The 25,004-nt window shown below is 37.7% G+C and overlaps 1 protein-coding gene across 2 annotated transcripts; it reads left to right on the forward strand.

The window, feature by feature from the left end:
- The first annotated feature begins 1,441 nt into the window (after positions 1–1,441).
- Positions 1,442–23,960, forward strand: LOC139758073 (serine/arginine-rich splicing factor 5-like). Of its 2 annotated transcripts, none has more exons than XM_071679153.1 (10): positions 1,442–1,579; positions 4,781–4,912; positions 5,463–5,533; positions 6,797–6,874; positions 9,229–9,301; positions 11,145–11,218; positions 13,232–13,420; positions 13,648–13,692; positions 15,003–15,128; positions 19,510–23,960. In XM_071679153.1, exons 2-10 carry the CDS (start codon positions 4,787–4,789, stop codon positions 19,601–19,603), a joined length of 876 nt encoding a protein of 291 aa, XP_071535254.1. In that variant the 5' UTR covers positions 1,442–1,579; positions 4,781–4,786; the 3' UTR covers positions 19,604–23,960. The 2 variants fall into 2 exon arrangements, with proteins under 2 accessions (XP_071535254.1, XP_071535255.1); XM_071679154.1 differs by having other exon boundaries at positions 13,651–13,692.
- Positions 23,961–25,004: the final 1,044 nt, after the last annotated feature.

Here is a 25,004-nt window from a genome sequence, read left to right on the forward strand (position 1 = left end):
GACTGGTGCCATGTCAAGAAAATATTCTCAAATTGTTGAATGATTATCATTGGTGGACTATGTTTACATGTACACTATCCATTTCGCCAAATAAACGCAAACCCAAGACAATAAGATTAGATGGGCCCATCTGTCAGCTGTTCATATGAAAGCTTTCACACTGCACCTTTTCATCAACAATGGAGTTACAGTTAATTACTGCTAGCTCATCATTGCCTCCTGCAAGTCAGACATATTCAGAAAATTAATTGCAATACCCGAAGGGTGAAAGTGCGTATGAAAACTGACAGGCAGCCAGAATTGAAGTCACAATACAGAATACAAGGATTCAGATATTAATGTGACTATGGCAACTTGATTTAATGTTGAGATTAGTTTGTCTTCACTTTTTTTTATAATACCGTAATATTAGTTTCACACTCCTCCCAAATGAAAATGAATACTGTGTTAGAGGTACAGTCTGCTTGTTCACAACTGTCACGGAGTTACTGTAGCAATGTCTCCAGTCAAGCAACATTGGTCCAGTTGAACCCTCTAGATTTGATAACGTTAATACATTTGAATACATCAACCGTGCTGTTCATGGTTTACGATGGGAGCAGTTTGACATATATTTCAAGTGAAGCCAGTCTTTAGGATATCATCCATCCTTTTTAATGGTCATTTCTGTGCGGATCCCCATTTTGTGAAGGTCTCCTGCTATTTTTCTTGGATGTGGGAGATTTTACCCCATAATAAACTAAACCTTATGGCAAGTGCCTTCAAAGGAAACAGGCTGATTGATTTAAGGGAAGACTGCGTTCTAAAACGAGGTGATCCAAATACCTATCGAGGGGTGGTAATACCTTAGATTTGGTGATATCTACCATCAGAGAAGCTAATCTGTCAGGTTGGTAAAAAGTTAGGTAACAGCGATCACAATATCTCATTTATTGTAAACTGTCCTTTCGATTTTTAAGAAAAGAAAAACATGACATCCAGATTTAGATCAGCAGACTCTGATATATTGCACGTGACTCAGGTAACATCAAGTGTAAATGGGATGGTATTACCTGAATAAACTTATGCAAAGTTGAGGCTGCGCATAAATAACATTATACGCTGGAATCACCACACGTATTATAGAGCACAGTTGATACATACATAGAACAGAAAAAAATTCCTGGCTTCAATTCCAGTTCCCGGCGTGTCTTACTTATGGTGGTCAACCCAGTCCTAAATGTCCATAATTATCGTAGTCTCTTTTCAGCACAAAGAATGTTCACAACAGTTATGATAATAAATGAGCCCTTGCTCTGGAAATGTAATAAAAACTCGCTAGAAATGATCTTGAGCATGACATACTGAAAAAAGGGGGAAATGTTGCTGAAAATTGTTCGTTGGAAAAAAAAAAAGTATTGTTTGTGGCAACCTTACATGAAGCGTCAGACGGGGGTTGGGAGGCGTCGTGTGGGCTGCGCACTAGGAACAGGATTGGCATCTGCCACGCACGCAGCTGCGACTTCGCCACAGCCGCTCCGCATCGACGCTTGGAACTTAGAATTATCCTCAATTGATCGTTCGTAATTCCATATATGAGGTAAGTATGGATTCAGTTAAGTGCATGTAAGCATTTGTTATCTTATAAGGTTAGTTTGGACACTTGCAGGAAGCGAGGTGATGAACTTCCGTGCGAGGAAGCTCACATAAAGTATATGCTTGTATCTGACTTTGGTCCGCCATGTTGGATGTAGGTACACCTTTGGAGTGAGATCAATAGCATGGCTAATACCGATATATCATGAGTTACCGTTATTCATAGGTTTCCTTCGTTTATTTTGTATTACTTTGAAAACAAGAATAGATTGGTGTGTGTCGAGACTTTGGTGTCACATTTCCGACTGTCAGCATGGGAGCTAATGTAGGCCCCAAAGCTGTAGAGTTGGCACTAAGCGAGCTTCAGCAGTATGCAATTTTTCAAAGTGAGTTGGGCTTTTCAGAAGATAAACAGGAAGTTGTGAAGTTAGGCCAGGTTTTCGTAAAGCATGCGAATATTTTGAGAGTAACTCACCATAGGGGGCATTATAGTAATGTAAGAGAAACACATTAATATACCCTTTTTACTTCATACAAGTAATTTAGACCGGGGGAACATGATTTAGAGGATTGATATTTATCCTACCATGGCAAAGGATGAGTAGGTTTGACCTGCACGTCTAACCCTTACATACATGCAGCAGTTGCCATAGTTATAAGATACTATTCATTTTGACGGTATTTTTTTCTGTATATCAGATTACTGTCATTACTGATAAGGGCCCATCCTTTTTTGAGTATTGTTAACATTTCAGTGTACCTAGAGTAGGAGCTTTTGGTTTTGTTACTCAAACTGACAATCAAAAGACGTTTTATGGAAACGAGGAAGATTGTATTATGGAATAAGTTCGGTATCAATCTTGTTAATGTTTGAAATACATTTATTACACATTGTGATAATACCAGTTATCAATTCATTGGACTGGTAACAGTACTCAGCCTCTTAATGTTAGTTTTGTCATTATGAAATTATTTTATTTTGTATACTTTAATTATATTTTTGTATTAATCTGTTATTCTTGAACATGATGAGGACCAAATTCAAAGAGAAGTTATATTTGTTTACTTGAGATAAGTGTCATCATATTGAACTGGTTGCCCGTTGTTATCCACCACCACATTAGACAAGTGTGTTAGATTGGATTGTTTTATGTTAGAGAGGTTTACTAGGTAAAATCTGGAAGAATTTTTTATGGGAAAAACTAAGAAGTGAAGTGTTTCCCTTTAGATAATTATTGTAGAAGTTGAAATCTTTGTCAAAAGATACATTTGAATGTACAAATAGTTTAGTGGCACTTTCTCATTATTTACCCAGAGAAGTCTTGTTTAGGTGAAATGAACAAACAATTGAAATGTCAACCCAGCCTACCCTTATTTCGATTTGAGAATTTCATAGAAGTACTTTACTTCATTGGTCAGTATGTACATGAAAAACTCAACGTAGGATAATCTGTTTTATCTCATTCTGCCATTATTATTATTATTATTATTATTAGTAGTAGTAGTAGTAGTAGTAGTATTAATATGCATTTACATTGTGGTAATGAGGCATTGATTGTTAGTGTATTTGATAATTTATCATATGATGAATAGATATTAACAGATGGATAGGGGATATGAATGCAGAAAATACAGGAAAAGTAATGATTGCATATAAGCACACATTTTAATACCATAATAAAGCAGTGGAGACATGTGGACCAAGTGTGTTTATAAAGCAATAGTAGCAAGAGGAGTCACGAATAATCAGTAGGGGTCAAAGGCTTGCCAGTGAAAGACACACTGTCACAAATCAATGAATGAAATACTGGCATGTATTTAGCTGTCAGGTGTGTGTCAGTGAATCAAGTGGCCACCCTAAATATAGCATTATTGAATACTGATCATTGATGATAGATATGAATTGAACTTGAGTTATACAAGTGAATGCATAATAGGCAGTTATGTGTAAAAAAGTTTCTATCAAATATCAGTCTTCGTTGATCACAGATTGGTAACATCGTCAGGTGATCATTCATTTGACCTTTTTGCAAGTTTCATTTTCAATTTTTGCCTTTGTTTCTCCAAAAGTTGTTTAATTCATCAGACAAAATTAAGCATGTTCTTATTTAAGTGTAATTAACATTAGACAATAATGACATTCACCATGATTAATTAATCTGCGATATATATATATATATATATATATATATATATATATATATATATTATATATAAATATAAATATATATATATATATATATATATATATATATATATATATATATATATATATATTTTTTTTTTTTTTTTTCTTTTCTTTCAAACTTCGCCATTTCCCGCATAGCGAGGTAGCGTTAAGAACAGAGGACTGGGCCTTTGAGGGAATACCCTCACCTGGCACAATTCTCTGTTCCTTTTTAAAAAAAAAAAAAAAAAAAAAAACGAGAGGGGAGGATTTCCAGCCCCCCGCTCCCTCCCCTTTTAGTCGCCTTCTACGACACGCAGGGAATACGTGGGAAGTATTCTTAATCCCCTATCCCCAGGGATAATATATATATATATATATATATATATATATATATATATATATATATATATATATATATATATATATATATATATATTATATCCCTGGGGATAGGAGAGAAAGAATACTTCCCATGTATTCCCTGCGTGCAGTAGAAGGCGACTAAAAGGGGAGTGAGTGGGGGGCTGGAAATCCTCCCTTCCCGTTTTACTTTGTCCAAAAGAAGAACAGAGAAGGGGGCCAAGTGAGGATGTTACCGCTCAGTCTTCTGTTCCTAACGCTACTTCGCTAATGCGGGAAATGGCGAATATCTATGGAAAATTATATATATATAATTTTGTTTTTGAATCTTGTGAAATTTGAACTACATGAATTTTGCTGTGAATACTTATGTCAGAAGTAAGAGATGTGTTTACATCAATGTAGAACACTTTGTTTTTGGATATTACTGGAAATTATTTTAACGAGGGCATGGAAAAATATCCTCCTTGCAAGTAACTGGAAGTGATTTAAAGACAAGAAATATTATCATACCATCAGATGATTTTAATGCATTGCATCAGATTGGCTCAAAAGTTTTCCAGTTTTGAATAGAAGTGCTGATTTATTATTTTATAAAACATTTATTGATTCAACTTTTTGTTTTGTTTGTCTTTAGTTAGGTTTGGTAATGTGTGCTTATGATGATCATTTCAGATAATCATGGTGGGCACCCGTGTATATGTAGGTGGACTCAGCTATCGCGTTGGGGAGAGAGATCTTGACAGATTCTTCAGGTCTTACGGCAGATTAAGAGACATAGTAATCAAGAATGGCTTTGGTTTTGTGGTATGTAATATGTTTATTTGTACTTTGTGTAGTCAAATAAGCCATATGAAAGAGTGAATAACAGAAGGGTTTTGAGTACTTTTCCTTGTGCAGGCATGGGAGGTAGCATGATTTACTGTTTAAAGATTTTAAGATTTATAGCAAAAGCTTGAGACAAATCAAACATTGTATTGATTAATTGCAACTAGATCTTGCATGATCAGACAGTTTACATACTTTTACAAGGAGTTTTGTTGGAAGTTTATGATGTACAAAATTGCATATGTTGACCATTTGAGATGTTCAGCTTTTGGATCTGTGATCATAAGTGTACTCATAATAGTTATACCTTCCCATGTATTTTCCTTTCTTTAGTATCATACTTTGACACCATAAGTTAGTGATTATTGCTATGCCCAATTAAAGATAAGAATTTGTAGTCTGTTTCAGTTGAAAGTTTATGTGAATTTGAATCATATGTTTACCTTTTTGTTTACCATAATAGCTAAAGAGTAAAATGAGATCACGAGTAAAGGTTTTGCATTTCTCACTTCACTCAAATCTTTTGCAGGAGTTTGATGATGACCGAGATGCAGATGATGCTGTATATGAGATGAATGGCAAAGAGCTATTAGGTGGAAGGTAGGTTCAAGCTGAGGTGATGTCCATTTGTTGATTGTATGATTTTCATATTAGGTAAGCAGAGGCTTTTGATAACAGATTATGGTTAGCATCCATGCCTTTTATGTATGTTCATGTTTTTCTTATTTTTTTTTCCATACATTCTTCATCGTTACCAAAACCTTTTCCCCTTCCCCCACCCTGCAACTCACTTGCTTCCATGGTTCCATTCACTGCCAAGTTCACTCTTAGACATTCAAAACCACCTAATTTTTCTCTACTCAAACTTTTAATCCAACTGACTTGCCCTCAACCCTGTTGAACCTAATAATCTTACATTTATTTGCATTTATTCTGAACTAACTTCTTTTTTACACTCCTCCAAACTGTCACCAGTCCCTGCAGTTTCTCACTTGAATCAGCCACCAGGGCTGTTTCATAAGCAAAAAACAACTTGAGTCTATTCCCAGGCCCTCTCATCCCCAACAGACTGCATGCTCTCCCCTTTCACCAAGACTATTGCATTTATCTCCCTCCACCCCCACCCATAAACTATTTAAACAACCATGGTGACGTGACACACCCCTGCCGCAGACTTTCCTTCACTGCAAACCATTCAGTCTCCTCACTTCCTGTTCTTACACAAACCTTACACCCATGATAAAAACATTTCACTGCCTCAAGCAGCTTACCTCCTACACCAAATATTCTTTAGACTTTACAAAGCATCCCTATCAACCCTAATATATGCCTTCTCCTTATCTATTAATGCTGCATACAAATACATTTGTTTTTTCTACGTATTTCTCTCTTGCATTCTTCAAAGCAGACTGGATCACACATCTGAACCACACCTTAAACCACACTGCTGTTTTCCAATCTGATACTCTGCATGCCTTCAGCCCCTCAATCAATCAATCAATCCCCTCTTATATATCTTACTGGTTATGCTCCACAAACTTGTACCTATTTAGTTTGAACACTCACCTTTATCCCCTTTGCCAGTATACAGTGGCACTGTATCTGCATTCTGCCAATCCTCAGTGTTAATGAGATGACCTAGATTAGGGGATTTACTTGCCTTTGCTGTCATGGCTAACACAATGAAATTACTCTGCATCAGCTGACTAATGTTTGTTGAGCATATTGATGCAGATGTCCAGATGAACAAGGCTTTTACTAGCAGTTCTGCATTAAAACAAGTTGGCTTTACGTGTGTCCATGCTTTCTAGATTTATCAAAACTTGCCATCATTGATCTTAACCTATTGCATATAATTTACAGAGTCACAGTGGAGAAAGCTCGTGCAGCACCTCGAATGCGTTGGCCTCGGGCACCTCCACCAAGAGGATTTCATTCCAGGTAATTATGTGGTGAAGGTTTTATTAGAATTATTTCTAGATAGGAATGAAAGTTTATTTTTATTATACTTGATTGCCATTTCCTACGTTAAGATAACATTATTATTGTTATTGTCCTAGGGTATAGGGTTGAAAGAATACTTACCACATACTTCCAGCATATCTTAGTAGGTAATTAACAGGGACAGGAGTAGGGATTGGAAACCCCTCACTTGCTGTATTTTGATTTTCAAAAGTTGGAATGGAACGAGCCATTTTAGGAGTGTTCATCCTCTTCAAAAAGGCTCCGGTTGTAGCGTTTAGATGTGTGGTTGTATCCAAGATTAGAAGGGAGAGATAGGTAGTATATTTATGGAAAATAACCTCATGTTTTAGATTTGAGGGAAACAAAGCTCAAGTTTAAGGGTGAAGAATGGTGTGGGAATGTCTTAAGCGGAAAAGTTAGGAGTTGGTCGAGGAGAAGGATTGAGTAAGCGGTTAGCACTTTTTCTGTGGGAGGAGTTGTTTGAGAATGTAAAAGAGTAAGAAAGTTAGCCCATATATGAATAAGAATGAAGGTAGACTACATTAGTGGTGTGATTATTAGTGCTTATGCACCTGGTCACAGGGCGATTTAGAAAGAGAGGCAGTTATTTTGGAGCAGATTGTATGTGTCAGCAGTTTTGATTTGAGAGGTTGGGTATTAGAGGTGAGTGATTTGAGTTCGAAAGTTAATGTGGTAGTTAAGGATATGATATTCAGTGTGATATTCAGTGATGTGAATGGAAATGGTAAACAGCTTCTGGAATAGTGTATTGAAAAAGACTGATTATTAGGAATACCTGGTTTAAAGAGAGGAACATTAGTATACATGGATGAGTAGGAAAGATGGAAAGCAGGCATCACTGGATTGCTTTCTAAATGTTAAGTATGTAGAGATATTGATATGATTGTGCTGAGAGAGGTAGCTGGTAGGATGTCTTTTATTTACTTTGATGAGCAAGGGTGAAAATTTCCTCAGCAAAAGTGAAGTGAGATGGATAAGAGGGTAGTGAAATTGTCTTGAAAAAAGGCTTGAGAAGTGATACCAGGAGAGATCAAGTGTAGAGTAGCAAAAGGTGAAACTAGATGAAGCAAGGTGATTGGATGAGGAATGGGAAGCAGTACTGACATGCATGAGAAGCATGATGCATATTGAAGGTTGCAGGTGGGCATGAGAAAAAGTAGTTAGTGGTAGAATGATGAATTGTTTAGAGAGAGGTAAAGGTTTATGGTAGTTACCTAAATGAAAGTAGTGCAAAATATGAAATGTAGAATAGAAAGGAGGAGGAGCTCAACAGTAAGGTTTGTTAGCTGAAAATGGAAAGTGGTTTGGCGAGTATTTGCAAGCTTTAGGTAGAATACAAAAATGTGGAAAGAGTTTAACAGTGTGAGAGAAAAAAAAAGACAAATGGGTCAGTTGGTGAATGGGCAAATAGCAAAGTGGTAACAGGCAGTGCAGAAGAGGCAAAGGGGAAATGAAGTGAGTAGTTGTTAAGAATCATTGATTGTGTTTGATGGTAGAGTTGCAGATGTGAGTTGTATAGTTCAGGGAGGTATGCAAAGTGAGAGTCATGGCAAGAGGTTTGGTGAAAAGAGAATAGATGAACTAAGGATAGTATTGTAGTTGAATTTGTTCAGAAAAGGGTTGACTTGTTGATTGATTGGTTAAGATTTTCAATCTTATATGTGGATTATGCTTAGGATAACCACAGAAAGGTCTTTGGTGCTTTCCTGTGGACAGGGAGCCCTGGTTTTGCTGCATTTGACATGATAAGAGTAGAGTAGACTCTTTTGTTGCTAAGTTGAATCACATTTTATCCTTACTGTCATCATGTATAAGTTTGTGTCATTGTACTCTTGTTACTCTACATATGATATACTAAAAATGTTTTATATAGTAGAGATTCTCAGAAAATCCGGGACAAAAATATGTTGAAAAGGACTTGATCAAGTTCAAAATGCAACTAGATTTATAGTGGCACTTAAGATCTTAACAAAGTGATTGACTGACAAAATGATGATAAATAAGAATAATAGCGAAGGTCATAATTTGTAGGTTTTTAAAAAAAATTAACTTGATAGCCTAGTATTTTCTGACATTCTTTTTAAGTACCTCCTCTTCAATCACTGTGGACTTGAGTTGATAGGTATGAGTTTAGAAATTGTGCTAATTTGTTATGGTACAGGTGAGTTGAATGTAGCCAACTGGTTAATCAAGGTAATGGTGATGAATTAGGGGAACTTTTAAGAAAAATTTTAGTGGTATTTATAAGTTCATTGAACATTTTACACAAATGCAGATTACTTAGTGCATCCCCATATTTTTCCTTCCAGTCGATTTGGCATGGCTGCCCGTACAGATTACCGTCTTACAGTTGAGAACCTCTCAAGTAGAGTTTCTTGGCAGGTAAGAGTGATTCCCTCTTAATTTGCAATTTTGTTTTGTTACTGTTTTGTGAAATTCATGAAATATGCTCCATTACTATTAATTGTTATATTTGCTTTTGTATTTTAAAGTTTTAATCTATATTTGTTTTATAGGGTTAAGTTGAAATAACTGAATGACCTCGTTCCTCGTACTTTAAGCCCTGATATATTTTTATAGTTGGGACTGAGACCCTATCCTAAGATAGACAGGAATATTTGATAATAGAATTCATCTGGGTATCTTTTAGAATGACCTAGAGCTTTTGTTTCCAAATTCCATATTGGGTTACATTCCATCTTAAGTGGGATTTGTCTGTGATTTATTTTAGATGTGGGTATTGTCATAAACTTCCTGGTCTTTCAAGTTAGGTGGGGAATCCTTGATAATAGTAACAAACTAGCCTAAGTTTTAAGCACCTCCTACTGTGAAGCAGAATGTATAGTGTATTAGGGATTTTATTACTAGTAAAGCAATTGTAGTTAACATGAATGCTTTTAAGACTGAAATACAGTATGAAACTACTGTATGTACAGTCTGGTAAGAGCTGTTTGATTAAAAGGAAGAATTAATTATAAGTAAAACTGAAAAAAAAGGGTAAGTATTAGGATGGAAAAGGATAGTTGGTGGGCCATGAGTCAGTTGTGAGGATAGTTAATTTACTTGCTAAATTTTGATGGGGCTTGGGTAACCTTCATTAATGTCCCTGGGGATTGGGGTAACCTTCATTAGTATCCTTGGGGTTGGGGTAATCTTCATTGTTATGACTGGGAACTAAAACCAAATAAAAAGGATGTCCTTTTCTCTTCATGGTACTTGAAAGTGTAGCAAGTAGCAGAGTTGCAGTTTCATTGTTAAAACAGACCCTAACTCTCTGCCGATGTCTTTTTGAAGACACCATAAGAGAAGGCAGGAGAAATAACTTGAGGCATGGGAGAGGAGGAGGGACGCGCACGGTCGCGCAAGCAAGGACGAGGAGCGTCGTAATGGGCCGGTCGTTCTGGCGAGACGTGGGGTTCCGTCTTGCGAGGCGAGGGTACCATCTGGACTGGGCCTACCTTGGGCCCGGGTGGAACGTATGGACGAAAGTGGGGGACGAGGACGTGGGACATTTTTCCTGCGACGTATCCATGGGTGTGAGGACACCACGTGTTGGGCTGGAGCGGAGACATCTGCTGCCCAGCCTCCCCTCCCCCTCCCCCCCAGACCACTTGCAGGGTCCGTGCTAGGCGTGGCGTGAAGTGGGGCTTCCGTCACAGGCTTTCGGTCACCTTGTCCCAAGTGGCTGGCCGGGTTTACACGCTGCAGGGGCCCGCTGAGGTCAAGTCTGACAGGCTCAGTGGGTCAACACTGTTTGGCTTAGAGGTATAGGAGACATGTGAAGCCCATATTTATAATTAAGATAGAGCAATAAATGCCTGATACGCGAATTTCTTAATTTTTCTCTATGCCTTTATCAATGCAGTTCTCCATAGTTTTTAACCAATTTGTCTGTTGTCATGGCTTACTTGTGTTAGTGTAAAACAAAACATAATAATCATAAGTAATATAGTGATAGGCTGATATGGGCAGAGATACTATAATATATCTACAGTAACACACAGTTTCCCTTTTAAGGAGGATGAAGGTGTGAAGGTAACGATGTTCACCTTTGTATCCTGAGAGTGCATCCAGGGGATGTAACAACCATTACTCTTCTAGGCTTCCTTGGAGGACCTAAGCATGGTCAGGGAGGAGAAGATTTTAGAATCATTAATATGTTTTTGTTACTACATGCCAAACTGATCATTAACTTTGGAGGTTTAATGCTTTGGTTTCTCTACAGGATCTCAAGGATTTTATGCGACAAGCCGGTGAGGTTACTTATGCAGATGCTCACAAGTACAGGAGAAATGAAGGGTTAGTAATTGGCCATTTGTAACTAATTGTTTTAACTGTTGGGGTCCCATCATGTTAATCTCTTATCATATAACTTTTTAAATACTTTTCTGCTTTCAGCGTATTGTCATTGGATTTCCTTATTTCTGCTGCAGAGTATTCAGCATACATTAACGAAAACATCTAAAACATAACAAATTTATGGTATGCAGACAGTGCATGATTTGATATCAGTTAGTTAAGAAATTATGGAAATGCGAGGGGTTTTGGCTGTGTGGACGAGGTGTCATTGTGAAAAGGGCCTGTAAAGTGTTAGGGTTGCTAGGATGCATCCTGCATTGTGTCAGCTAGCAGAATCATAAATATTTGATTTTGGCCGAAGATACTCTTATGATTTGGAGTACATCCACATTATATGTGCACACATGCATGCTTGTGTGAAATATATTTTTGTATCTTTTCCACCTGACACTCTTTCTTAATATAGTGTACTCCATATGCTTTCCTTTGTTTCCTTTTATTGTACTCGTTTCCTGTTTTACTGTGTAACATTTCCATTAAGCTTCATTATCATTGTTTAAGATTCTATTCACATGTATTCTTATTAAATGGTATTTTGCTAAACACTTATTTTCCTATCTACAAATTAGTGTTGGTTTGATTCTCTCTCTCTCTCTCTCTCTCTCTCTCTCTCTCTCTCTCCTTCATGTCTGTGCCAGTGTCACTTAATTGGTGGGTTGGTAGCTACAGCCAGTGTACTAATGTATTTGATATGATGAATATATGTTTCCAAGTGACTGAGTTTGGTGAAGTGTGTGAAAGAAGAAAGCTGAGAGTAAATGTGAATAAGGGCAAGGTTATTAGTTTCAGTAGGGTTACTGAGTTTGGTGAAGTGTGTGAAAGAAGAAAGCTCAGAGGAAATGTGAATAAGGGCAAGTTATTAGGTTCAGTAGGGTTGAGGGACAAGTAAATTGGGAAGCAAGTTTGAATGGAGAAAAACTGGAGGAAGTGAAGTGTTTTAGATGTCTGGGAGTGGACTTGGCAGCGGATGGAACCATGGAAGCGGAAGTGAGTCACAGGGTGGGGGAGGGGTGAAGGTTCTGGGAGTGTTGAATGTATGGAAGGCAAGAACTTTTTATCAGAAAGTAAAAATGGGTATGTTTGAAGGAATAGTGGTTCCAACAATGTTATATGGTTGTGAAGCATGGGCGATAGATAGGGTTGTGCAGAGGAGGGTTGTGTTGAAATGAGGTGTTTGAGGATAAAGTGTGGTGTGAGGTGGTTTGATCAAGTAAGTAATGAAAGGGTAAGAGAGGTGTGTGGTAATAAAAAGAGTTTGGTTGAGAGAGCAGAAAAGGGTGTATTGAAATGGTTTGGTAGCATGGAGAGAATGAGTGAGAAAAGGTTGACAAAGAGGATATATGTGTCAGAGGTGGAGGGAACGAGAAGTGGGAGACCAAATTGGAGGTGATGGCGTGAAAAAGATTTTGAGCGATCAGGGCCTGAATGTTCAATACAGGTGGGTGAGAGGTGTGCAAGGAATAGAGTGAATTGGAATGATGTGGTATACCAGGGTCAACATGCTGTCAATGGATTGAACCAGCGCATGTGAAGTGTCTGGGGTAAACCATGGAAGGTTTTGTGGGGCCTGGATGTGGAAAAGGAGCTATGTTTTTGGTGCATTACACATGACAGCTAGAGACTGAGTGTGGACGAATGTGGAGTGTGTTTTCCTTTCCTAGCACTACCTCGTGCACACGCAGGGCGAGGGGGTTGTCGTTTCATGTGTGGCAGGGAGGTGGCAGGAATGGACAAAGGCAGCATGTATGAATATGTACAGGTGTTTTTATATATATATATGTTTGTGTATGTATATGTATATATATATGTATATGTGCGTGTGTGGGCGTTTATGTTTATACATGTGTATGTGGGTGGTTTGGGCCATTATTTTGTCTGTTTCCTTGCGCTACCTCGCTAACGTGGGAGACAGCGACAAAGTGTGATAAATAAATGATTAAATATTTTCAACAGTGTGGTAGAGTTTGCCACCTATGCAGACATGAAGAATGCTCTGCACAGGTTGGATGGGAAGGATTTACATGGACGACGTATTCGCCTAGTGGATGAATCCAAATCGCGAAGTTCTCGACGATCTCGCAGGTCAAGGTCGAGGTCATCTTCACGATCCAGATCTCGGTCACGGTCTCGTTCCCGTTCCAGGTATGGTATTTTCTATGCTTGGTCTGTGTTCAGATAATTTTGTGTGTTTGCCATAGCATAGGATTAAAAGTAGCCAAATAAAAGCTCCAGAATAGTTTAGTCTAACAACTCATGATCAGAAATATTCATGTTTTAGAGTCGTATATGTTTTAGATTGTAATTGTAGGATAAGTGTTTTGATTGCTCTTGTATTGTCTATTTTATATCAGACTTACCTCTTTTGCCAGCAGGTCGCGCTCTCACTCCCGTTCCCATAGTCGCTCCCGTTCAAGGTTTGTAATTCTTTTACTTTTCAAGTATGATTATCATAATATGATGTTTATGCTGCGTGCATGCACGAGTTATATTTAAACATATGCTTACAGTTTTGGTTTTATGGCTCCTAAGTCAGGAACTTACATGTGTGTATGTTTTCTTTCCCTCTCATACCACAATAACATGCATGAAACCTTAGAGCAGAGTAAGAGAATAGACAATTTTTCTTAGTTTTATTAAGGCATTTTACAAGAAAAGGTAGCAAAAGATAATAATCCATCGTGTAAGAATGGGAGATGGATCACAGAATTTTTAGCAAACATTAGATTCAAAGTAGAAGCAAGTGGAAGCATGTCTAATGATGTTCTACTGGGGATACCATCATAATTAGACATCAGAGTTAAAGAAATTAGTCTTATGCTTTGCTGATGTCATCAGAGGGAGCAAATGACTGATCATAAGATGATCAAAGATAGATACCAAGATATAAATACAATCGAGTTAGCTGAGGTGAACTTTATGAAATCAACAAATATGATTTTAAGCATGTTAGTTTATCATAAATTTATGAAAATGAACAACAACAACTTGACAGGGATACTTAGTAAAACTGAAAGTACTGGGTGGTAGGATAAAGAGAACTTTAACTGCAAGAGACAGAGAACTAATGATGAAAATGTTCAGTGTATACAGAAGAAGCAAATTGGAGCACTGCTGTGGCATTTGGTGACCGACCAATCAAGCAGAAAAAACCAAACAGGATGATTTAAGAAATATTTTTTTAGTCTTAGAGTTAGGGTCAGGTTTACAATATGTTAGGGGGACATGAGTTGCAAATCATATGCTATTTGCAGCTGGAGTATATTAATGTATGTGAAAGAAGAGAGTAGAGGGCAAATGTTAACAAAAGGTACAATTTTTTTTTTTGCATAATGCAGGTGTTCTTTCCTTAAAACCTATCATATCTTTGTGTTTGTAATTTCATGTTTGGATTTTTTTATAATAATATTTATCTCCTGGGAATGTAGCTTAATAGGAGTGTGTGCATATCACTCTTTTCCCTTTCAACTTTTGTACTGGGGAATTTTCTTAAAGAAATGTATCATGAACTTTTGTTTAAAAGTGCGGAATTGCTGCCTTGAGTGATTTTGTTCATAAGTATATGGTTTATTTCAAAGTTTTTCATTTAAATTATGAAATCAATTGCAGCAGGGTTTCTTTTTTCTTACTGATACTGATTAGGATTGATTTTTTAATTTTTGTTTTACTTTGAAATCACAAAGGTGATTTCAGGCTGATTTTTTAATTTCATGTATCTACCTCTTAGGAGCGGTGGTCACAGCAAGAAACGTCACTCTAAGTCAAAATCTCGCTCCAAGTCTGGGTCACGTTCTAGATCAAGATCTGGGTCAGAGAGGTCTAAGTCTAGATCTAGATCCAGGTCTCGCTCCAGGTACGTATTCCTTTTGTTGATTGTATTTTAACAGGATATAAGTTTTAGCAGTCCTTCCACAATTAAATAGGTCACCGCCAATATTTTTGAAATGAAAGATAAATCTATCTTTGAGAAAAATTCCAAGTACTGTTGCATTTATGTTACTACCAGCAACTTAGTTTTTTCTGTTAATAGATGTCCAGATCTGTTATTCCTGCATAATCTGATTAAAGAGTAATAGGAGCTATAATTCCTCTTACAGGCAAGCTGAAAATTCAGCTTGCTGTGTACAGTATTTGAAAAGATGTTTTATTGCAAATGTGTCATTGCAATATTAATAGAAAAAATCAGTTTTGAGGTTAAAAATGACTGTACTGGCTTCATGAGTACCAACTAATGTACTGGCTTTGTAAGTACGTATTAATGACCGAAGAAGGGTGATTCTGAAGAAAACTTCAAAGAGAAATGGGGTGAGAAACTGATGATGGGCAACTTGAGTGATTGGATCAGGGTCTGAGAGAGGAATAGAGTTGGGTATGAGGTCCCAGGTACATACTCGTTCAGTGCATCAGCAGGCATGAGTGTTGCAATAACACGTTCATGAATACATATGGTACAGACACAGGGTAGACAAGAGCATATGATTTTGTGTTTAAGAAGTAATGGATAGGCAATGTGTGATTAAGAAGGGGTTGCCAGATCATACGGTAGTGATATGTAGGTATGTATCTGTACGTGGTATAAGATGAGAAGTAGGAATTAAGAAATGAGAGAGTTATAATCTTAAGAAATGAATGGGTAAAGCACCCTTTCTGTGATGAATTGGAGGATAAGCTGAGAGGATCTAGGAATATGGAGGATGATGTGGAGGCAGTTAGACTGCCTTACTGGAAGCAGGCAGTAAAGTTTGAGGAGGTTATATATAAGTGGCGGAATGAAGATTTGAGAAAGTTGATGGTGGAGGGAAAAAGCATAGAGAGGCTAAATTTGCAGAAAATATTGATGCATAAAGGCTAAGGAAGCTGAATAAAGGAGTGAAAATTAGTTAAAGGAAACAAATTGAGGCTCTCTGAAGAAAACTTTATCAGAAGGTAAGACAATAATAAGCTATTCTGGAAAGAGTTGAATGAGATGCGTGTCGTAGAAGGCAACTAAAAAGGGAGGGAGCGGGGGCTGGAAATCCTCCCCTCTCTTTTTTTTTTTTTTCCAAAAGAAGGAACAGAGAAGGGGGCCAGGTAAGGATATTGCCTCAGAGGCCCAGTCCTCTGTTCTTAACGCTACCTTGCTAATGCGGGAAATGGCGAATAGTTTGAAATATATTTATATATATATATATATATATATATATATAAAACTGGAGGAAGTGAAGTGTTTTAGATATCTGGGAATGGATCTGTCAGCGGATGGAACCATGGAAGCGGAAGTGGATCATAGGGTGGGGGAGGGGGCGAAAATTTTGGGAGCCTTGAAAAATGTGTGGAAGTCGAGAACATTATCTCGGAAAGCAAAAATGGGTATGTTTGAAGGAATAGTGGTTCCAACAATGTTGTATGGTTGCGAGGCGTGGGCTATGGATAGAGTTGTGCGCAGGAGGATGGATGTGCTGGAAATGAGATGTTTGAGGACAATGTGTGGTGTGAGGTGGTTTGATCGAGTAAGTAACGTAAGGGTAAGAGAGATGTGTGGAAATAAAAAGAGCGTGGTTGAGAGAGCAGAAGAGGGTGTTTTGAAATGGTTTGGGCACATGGAGAGAATGAGTGAGGAAAGATTGACCAAGAGGATATATGTGTCGGAGGTGGAGGGAACGAGGAGAAGAGGGAGACCAAATTGGAGGTGGAAAGATGGAGTGAAAAAGATTTTGTGTGATCGGGGCCTGAACATGCAGGAGGGTGAAAGGAGGGCAAGGAATAGAGTGAATTGGAGCGATGTGGTATACAGGGTTTGACGTGCTGTCAGTGGATTGAATCAAGGCATGTGAAGCGTCTGGGGTAAACCATGGAAAGCTGTGTAGGTATGTATATTTGCGTGTGTGGACGTGTGATATATATATATATATATATATATATATTTATCCCTGGGGATAGGGGATTAAGAATACTTCCCACGTATTCCCTGCGTGTTGTAGAAGGCGACTAAAAGGGGGGGGGGAGCGGGTGGCTGGAAATCCTCCCCTCATTTTTTTTTAATTTTCCAAAAGGAGGAACAGAGAAGGGGGCCAGGTGAGGATATTCCCTCAAAGGCCCAGTCCTCTGTTCTTAACGCTACCTCGCTGATGCGGGAAATGGCGAATAGTATGAAAGAAGAAAAAAGATATATATTTAGATGTATTTATTTATTTATTTTGCTTTGTAGCTGTCTCCCGCGTTTGCGAGGTAGCACAAGGAAACAGACGAAAGAAATGGCCCAACCCACCCCCATACACGTGTATATACATACACGTGTATGGGGGTATATTTACACGTCCACACATGTAAATATACATACCCATACATCTCAATGTACACATATATATACACACATATATACATATATATAAAACTTTCCATGGTTTACCCGACACTTCACATGCCCAGGTTCAATCCATTGACAGCACGTTGACCCTGGTATACCCGTTCTTGACGCTACCTTGCAAATGCGGGAAATGGTGAATATTACGAAAAATGATAAATTATTTTATATTTTTTATATTTATATATATGGATAGACCCAGGGCATGTGAAACATCTGGGTAAAACATTGGAAAGGTCTGTGGAGCCTGGATATGGAAAGGGAGATATGGTGTCAATGCATTACACATGACAGGTAGAGACTGTGTGAATAAATGCTTTTTTTTTAGTGTGTGTGTGTGTGTGTTTTCTTGGTGGTACTTCGCTGACAAAGGGGTGGTAATGCTGTTTCCTGTGGGGTGTGGTGGCACTGGGAATGGAAGAGGGCAAGTAAATATGAATATGTACAAGTTTATATATGTATATGTCTATTTATGTTATGTATATGTACATGTATGGGCATTTATGTGAATATGTATACAAGTGTATAAATATACATATTATACCTGATAGCCGTTTCCTACATCAGTGAGGTAGCACCAGGAGACAAAGAACGGCCCATCCACTCGTATACATGTACAAAAATACCTATACATATATATGTTATGGTAGATACAAATAGGAATATGGTTGAGGATGATATTACAAAGAATGAAGTAAGAATAGCAGTATAGGCTTAAAAATGACTGGCGAGTCCTTTCAAGGGAGGTTGTGAGAATGAGAGAGATGAGTGAGACATGTGTAATTTGGGTTGAGTAGAAAAGAAACCATGTGACCTAAGAAATGCCTGTAAACTGTAAATGAACTAAAATTCCCACCAGTCTTGAACAGAAAAGTTAAGTACAGGCATTTATGAAGTTGATTGCTTAACTTTTTTTCACGAGTTATTGAATACTTTGATCAAGGCCAATTCATTTATGCTATGTATACCTGTTAGTGGATGTGGCAGTGAATAGAACCATGGGAACTGAAGAGAGCTGTAGGGTGGGTGAGGGAGCAAAGGCCTTGGGTGCATTGAGGAAGGTGGAAAGAGGTCGCTGTCTTTTGGGCAAAGATAAGTATGTTTGTTGGCATAATAGTCCCATCGTGCTGTATATATGCAAGGTATGGGCTTTTGACAGAAATGTTAAAAAGAGGGTGAATGTGTTGGGAATGAATTGTATGGTGTTTGAAGGGTTGATAAAGAAATGACAGGATAAGAGAGGTATGGTAGTACGACTAGTATGCATGAGGGAGCAGAAGAAGGAAGAGGTGGAAGAATGGAGTGAAAGACACTGTAAAGGTTCTGGGCCTGAAGATTCAAGAGGATGGCTGGTGTGTAAGGCATGAGAGATATAAATAGATAGAATAGTGTAGTTGTCCCAACAAATGTATACTGTATGGATGCAAGGTTTGGGCTATAGATGAGAATGTATGGAGGAGGGAGAATGAGTAGGAAATTAATTTTGTTGACATGGTGGGAGAGGGTTGATCAAGAAAGTAACAGTAGTGTGTGAGAGAGAGAGAGAGAGAGAGAGAGGTGTGAAGAAGAGTGTCGCTGACAGAACTTCATAGGAGCATGCACTTTTTTTCTTTTAAAGGGAGGCAGTGAATAAGTGTGAAATAAAAATATTTAAACGTCAATATCGTGAAGGCCCCATCTCTCGCTCAACTGTAGCTTTGCATTGAATGTGCTGGCTGGCCAAAGATAGGATAACCAAGTTAAGCATGTGCTGGGCAAATAAGGAGTAAGACTTCTACTTTGAGGTCTTAGACCTTTTTTTATATATTGAGGTCTTAGACCTTTTTTTATATATATTTATTGAACATATTTTAAGAATCTGTTTATCATTGAATTTTTTGTTTGTTTTCAGGTCCCGATCTCGTAGCCCAACCCCTGAGAAAAGAAAATCACGAAGTCGATCCAAATCTGCAGAAGCTGAATCAGATTCTGAGGAAGAGAAATAGATTGGAGTCTGGTCAGGTTGTGGATTACATGCTGTCAGTACAATGGAAGATAATCCTGTTGGGATTAAAATGGATAAGATATATATTTCTTAGCATTTCTAAAGTTCTTGGCTCAACAAGAACTGTATTTTTTATGTTAAATATACATAAGATTGAGGATTTCTTAAGCTTTTCCTCCTGGGTTTCATAGAATGTACCAGTCATATCACTGTTGTGACTAGTAACAAAGTACTCTTTGTCTCTTTAAAGGTTAAATGTTATATTGGGATGAAATGCTATATCAGCAACTTTTTTCCAAGTGTATTTGTGGGGATGGGTAGATCTATGATTGGGTCATTTTGTATCCTTGGAAGAAAACAAATATTCCTCCACTTTGATGGTAGGCTTTGTAAAAGCTTTTGGTTTATTTGGGGACATTTCACAGTGGGCCATGAAAATTGTAGCAATTATATCTTAACCCTTTCATTGTGATAAAGTATAAAAGCATAAAATTGGGCATTTCAAAGATTACATAAGTACATGCAACATTAGGTGGATTAAGATTAAAAGGGGCTGGCCTCTCCAATGATTATATATTGGAATAGTTTAATTGAAATAGCTACTTTATTACTACCACCTTATTGCATGGGTGTTCTAAGTGCAATTTTTGTATTCTAAATAGTTTAATGTGACAACTGGTACTGATTACCCAGCCTTTAGTGTATTTTCAACTTTTACTACTTTTAAAGTAAAGATTATTCTATTCTGCTGCTTTTGTTAAACATTATTGAGGTTTCATTTGTGTGTCTATATATATATATATATATATATATATAAAATTATAATTATTGTGTAACCTTGGGACAATTTAAGAGCATCCTACACTTTGAGGCTGCATACTGTGCAGAAGCAGGGTAAGGTGAGCTCCTTTGGGGCAAGAAAGCATTTGACATTGCTATACTCTCTTTCTTCCAGTGACAAGGATATATCCTTGTTGAGGGTAAATTCAGGCTCTTAGTGTTACCAATTGCAGGTTGAATCCTCTTGTCTTTTCTATGTGTACTCGTATGTGTGTGTATATATACATATATTTTTTTCTTACACATTCACCATTTCCTGCTTTAGTGAGGTAGTGGCAAGAACAAAGAACTTAGCCTTAGATGGAAAATCCTCATCTGGTCCCGTTCTCTATTCCCAAGTTAGTGAGGTAGACAAAGAAAAGGTCTGTCACTTTTATCCATTCTCAAGAAGTCTTGTGTAATGCAATGAAACCAGACATTGCTTCCCTTTTCGTTCCCACCAAATAATCACACACACACACACACACACACACACACACACACATTCATTTTACCACTTCCAGTGTTAGAGCCATGATATATGAAAAATTGGTTCTATAGACACATCCACTATGTAATGTATAGTACATACCAAAACCAACCCCCCAAATCTGCAGCAAGGCCCATGATTATCATGCTTTTCCCCTTCCATTTGATATATGCTGGTTCAGCCCATAACACTAGGAGCAGATGAAGAAAAGGCCGCTTTTGTTTACATTCATTCCCTGGGTATCGTGTAATGCACCAAAATTAAGCCCCCTATCAACAACTAGGCCCCAGACCTTTCCATGGTTTACCCCTGCTGCTTCAGTGCATGTCAACATGTTATGCCTTATACCTTATTCCTCTAGTTCTTTTTATCCTGTGCATGTCTTCCACCTTCCTGCATGTTCAGGCTCCAAGTACTCAATCTCTTTTAGCCCAACTTTCCACCTCAGTTGGATCTCCTTATTACCCCACTTATGATTTGAGTGACTATTTTGTTACTGGACTGCCTGCATGAGGACACACCGTGGAAGTAGTACATCCTTGGGCTGCAGGAACCTTTAGAAAGAGGTTCCTGGATAATTATGATAATAGAAATACATTTAAATGTGAATAAAAGCAAGGTTACTAGGTTTAGCAGTGAAAAGATGGGTTATTTGGAATGCAAGATTGAACAGAGAGGACTTGGAGGAAGTGGTGTGTTTTAAGATACCTAAGAGTAGATATGGCTGTGAATGGAACCGTGGGAGCCATATGGTAGGTGAGAAGGCAAAGGTCTGTGATGTACTTTTAGGGCAAATATGGGTATGCTTGTTTTAGTAGTCCTGTTGATGCGGTATGAATGTGTTGTGAGAACCACTGATGGAAAAGCAAAGAAGCAGATTGATGCAGTGGAAACGTTTGAGGACGATATGTTTTGTAACGAGGGTTGGTCAAATAATAAATGATTGGTAAGAAAAAAGTATGGTAAAAAGAGAAGCTGAAGAGGATGTGATGAAATTATCTGGAGATTTGGGGAGAATGAATGAGGAAAGGATGATTAAGAGGGTACACATGTTGGACATACAGGAAATAAAAACGTGTAAACCAGAGAAGTGGGTGGATGAGTGAAAGTTGTTTTGAAGGTGCTGGACATAAACATGCAGTAGAGTGTGAGGCATGCAAATTATAAAACATATTGGAGTGATTCAGTATGCAGGGGATGTTCATCTGTAAGTCTGCTGAACCAGGCATACGAAGTAGTCAGGGTAAACCGAAGAGCTGAATATGAAGCAAAGTTTTGGATATAGGGGCTTTTTTTTTTTTTTTTTTTTTTTTTTTTTTTTTTTTTTAGGGAATTTTTTACAGGTAGAGAATAGGTGTGATCAATGAGGCCATTTTTCTCTTGTTCTTTGTGCTACTTTGCTGACACAGGAAACTGTGAACAAGTATGAGGACAAAGACATGCAACTACCAAACTGAAGTCACTGAACACCTACTGCTCTGTTGCTTTACACTTCCCTCACATAAATGCACATAAAGTGTAGTGATGTGAACACATAGTAATCAATACATTGACATATGGTCCTACCCAGTGGATACAGCTGGCTTCCTGAGCACTGCAAGAGCCTCCTAAAGATAGAAGGGACTCTTGTGACAGGAAAGAAGTAAGGAGGTACTTATATTTATCATTATCCTTTTAGTTACTGAACTTCTTAATGTGGTTGTGCTTTAGGTGAAAAATCACCTGAGAGATTGTATCATTGTCAGCGAGTGAAAGATTGAAATTTCATTGCATTACTTTTGTCTCCAAAGGAGCTCATCATTCTCTGTTAATGAATGTAAGCTCAGCCTCAAAGCTGTTGGAGTCCCATAAGTGGTCCTGGGATTATGTAATTAAGATGAATTCATTAAACTCTTCAACTCCTCAGTTAGGTTTCCTTTTAAACCCTGTGAATCTTAAGTTTTTCAAGTTGTATAAAACAATGTATTTTACTTTACAATATCAAATTTAATCGTATAAAAAAAAAGATGAAGACATAATTTCAGAAATACATATCGTCCACTTTATCAGCCATCACAATATGTAGAAGTTTCAGCACAAAGTGGTAAAATGTACGGATGTAATGCGTGAGTGTTGTGTGTTTCCTCTACACTTTTGTGTATCAAATGTTCAAAAAATTTATTACTGATTATTATTGTCTCGTGTAAGAGATCTTATTCTAATCGGTGCAATTCATTGATAATTTTTTCATAACAGTAAAATTTCGAGTTTGCAAAATTACCAGCTGTGCCAGTTTGATGCAGTGTCAAGTTCAGGTGAGTGCTGGCAATGCTACCTCACTTGTATTAAAAACACCCACTGCCTCATCTTGGTCAACTTTGTGCTAGAAGAGTTAGTGTCCATAAAATCACTATCCACACAATTTTCAAGCAATACAGGAACATATGCTTGGTCCTCTAAATCGAGGTAAAAGCCATTAAACTAGTTTACTCACGAGAATGTCCACTCATTAGCATAGCTGTTGTGGGGAGAAGTTATCATATTGCCAAATCTGCAATCGCCCATGCCCAATGGAGGTTAACCTAGAAATAAAAGGTGTGCAACGATGTGTAAACTTGTGTCTTGAAGTTGCTCGTTTTCTATTAATATTTATCTGGAGTAAAAGGTATATCTTGAAGGTCCACCTTAGAGTTCCCGAAGAGCAGTCCTTAATCTAGCCCCAATTGTGTCTCTTCCCACAATTCCTAATTACCTTAGACCCCAGAGTGGTAGTTCCCTTGTATGCAGATGACTTTAGTAACATTACAGCACTTTAATACTGCCCAAGTGATTACAGAGAAGCAACACTACATCATGCAGTATAATTCCTGACTTGATATAGAATGCTTCCATCTCCATGAGCCCAAAGAGTTCCTAAACCCAGACACCCATGAATCAAACCTGCACCACACTGTTAATTTGGATGGTCAACTACCACTTAAGAAAACCAACCATACTGAACATAACATATATTTGCATTCACCCCTCACCACAAACATCAAATGAACACCCTCAAAACACTAGAACCAAATATTGGAAAAAGAAATGCATCCTTTGGTATCCTCTGTAAACAAATGTATACTTTACCTTATCCTGTGGCACACCTGCTTGTTCATCCAACCTTAAAAGGAAAATTTTTCATTATTTTTCGTCAATATCCATGGCACATAAAATTTGCTTTAAAAGGGAACCAGGAAGCTTCATCCAAACAACTAAACCAATCACCAATGCTTACCCCAGTTTCACTCTTACCCCTCTTCCATTGTATTGTTAATCCTTTAGTTGCATCACTAATTTCTGGCTGCATTCGGCAGGGGTGTCAATTTTCTAGAAAAATTTTAAAAATTGAGATTGGTCCTTTTTTATTGTTTTTCCATCAAGGTAAAACCGAAAATATCCATATCTGCCAATAGTCTTTTTTTTTTTTTTTTTAAATCTGATGGCAGAGTGGTCTACCACCCTATTATCAAACACACAAAACAGCCCTTTAAAATACTTTACCTTATATTCGTCTTACCTTATTTAATCCTTACACTGATATTTCTTTTTTCTCACTTAACATTTCAAAAAGTTGGATCAAAAGGAAGGGCTTAAAGTAAGGGTGGTACTAATAATAACTGTTAGGTATGTGAATGTAACCAAGGAAGAGGTTCCTGGATGTACTACCTCTGAGCTAAACAAAACTAACTGGGAAAGGGTAAGGATGGTTTAGGAGAGTCTCAGGAACAAGTCTTGGATCAGTGTAGTAGCACTTTTGTTGGAGGAATTAAAAAGGAATTTGTGGGTTACAAATGGTGGATGATCATTATCTATGCACAATAAGAGGACTAAGGAAGACAGAAGTGTTTTAGGAGGAGCTGTGTGGATGTGCCAGCAGTGTTTATGCCAAGTATTTAGTATTTTTGATGAACTTGAATGCAAGAAATAATGTGGCAGAGGTATGAATAGGGGCATGGGGGGTACAACGTGATATGAATCGGAGTGGTGAAAAAGAACTGGTGTTAGGGAATACCTGGTTTAAAAAGACGGACATTATGAAGTGAAAAGATGGTAAAGGGTTAGTTGGTTAATGCAG

Source organism: Panulirus ornatus, chromosome 29, assembly GCF_036320965.1.
Source record: "Panulirus ornatus isolate Po-2019 chromosome 29, ASM3632096v1, whole genome shotgun sequence".
Lineage (NCBI taxonomy): Eukaryota > Metazoa > Arthropoda > Malacostraca > Decapoda > Palinuridae > Panulirus > Panulirus ornatus.

Bases quoted from the DNA above. Each gene is read 5' to 3' on its own strand.
- LOC139758073 (XM_071679153.1), top strand. From the start codon at position 4,787: ATGGTGGGCACCCGTGTATATGTAGGTGGACTCAGCTATCGCGTTGGG. The intron at 4,913-5,462 runs GTATGTAATATG...AATCTTTTGCAG, and splicing joins AGAATGGCTTTGGTTTTGTG to GAGTTTGATGATGACCGAGA. The intron at 13,421-13,647 runs GTATGGTATTTT...CTCTTTTGCCAG, and splicing joins CGGTCTCGTTCCCGTTCCAG to CAGGTCGCGCTCTCACTCCC.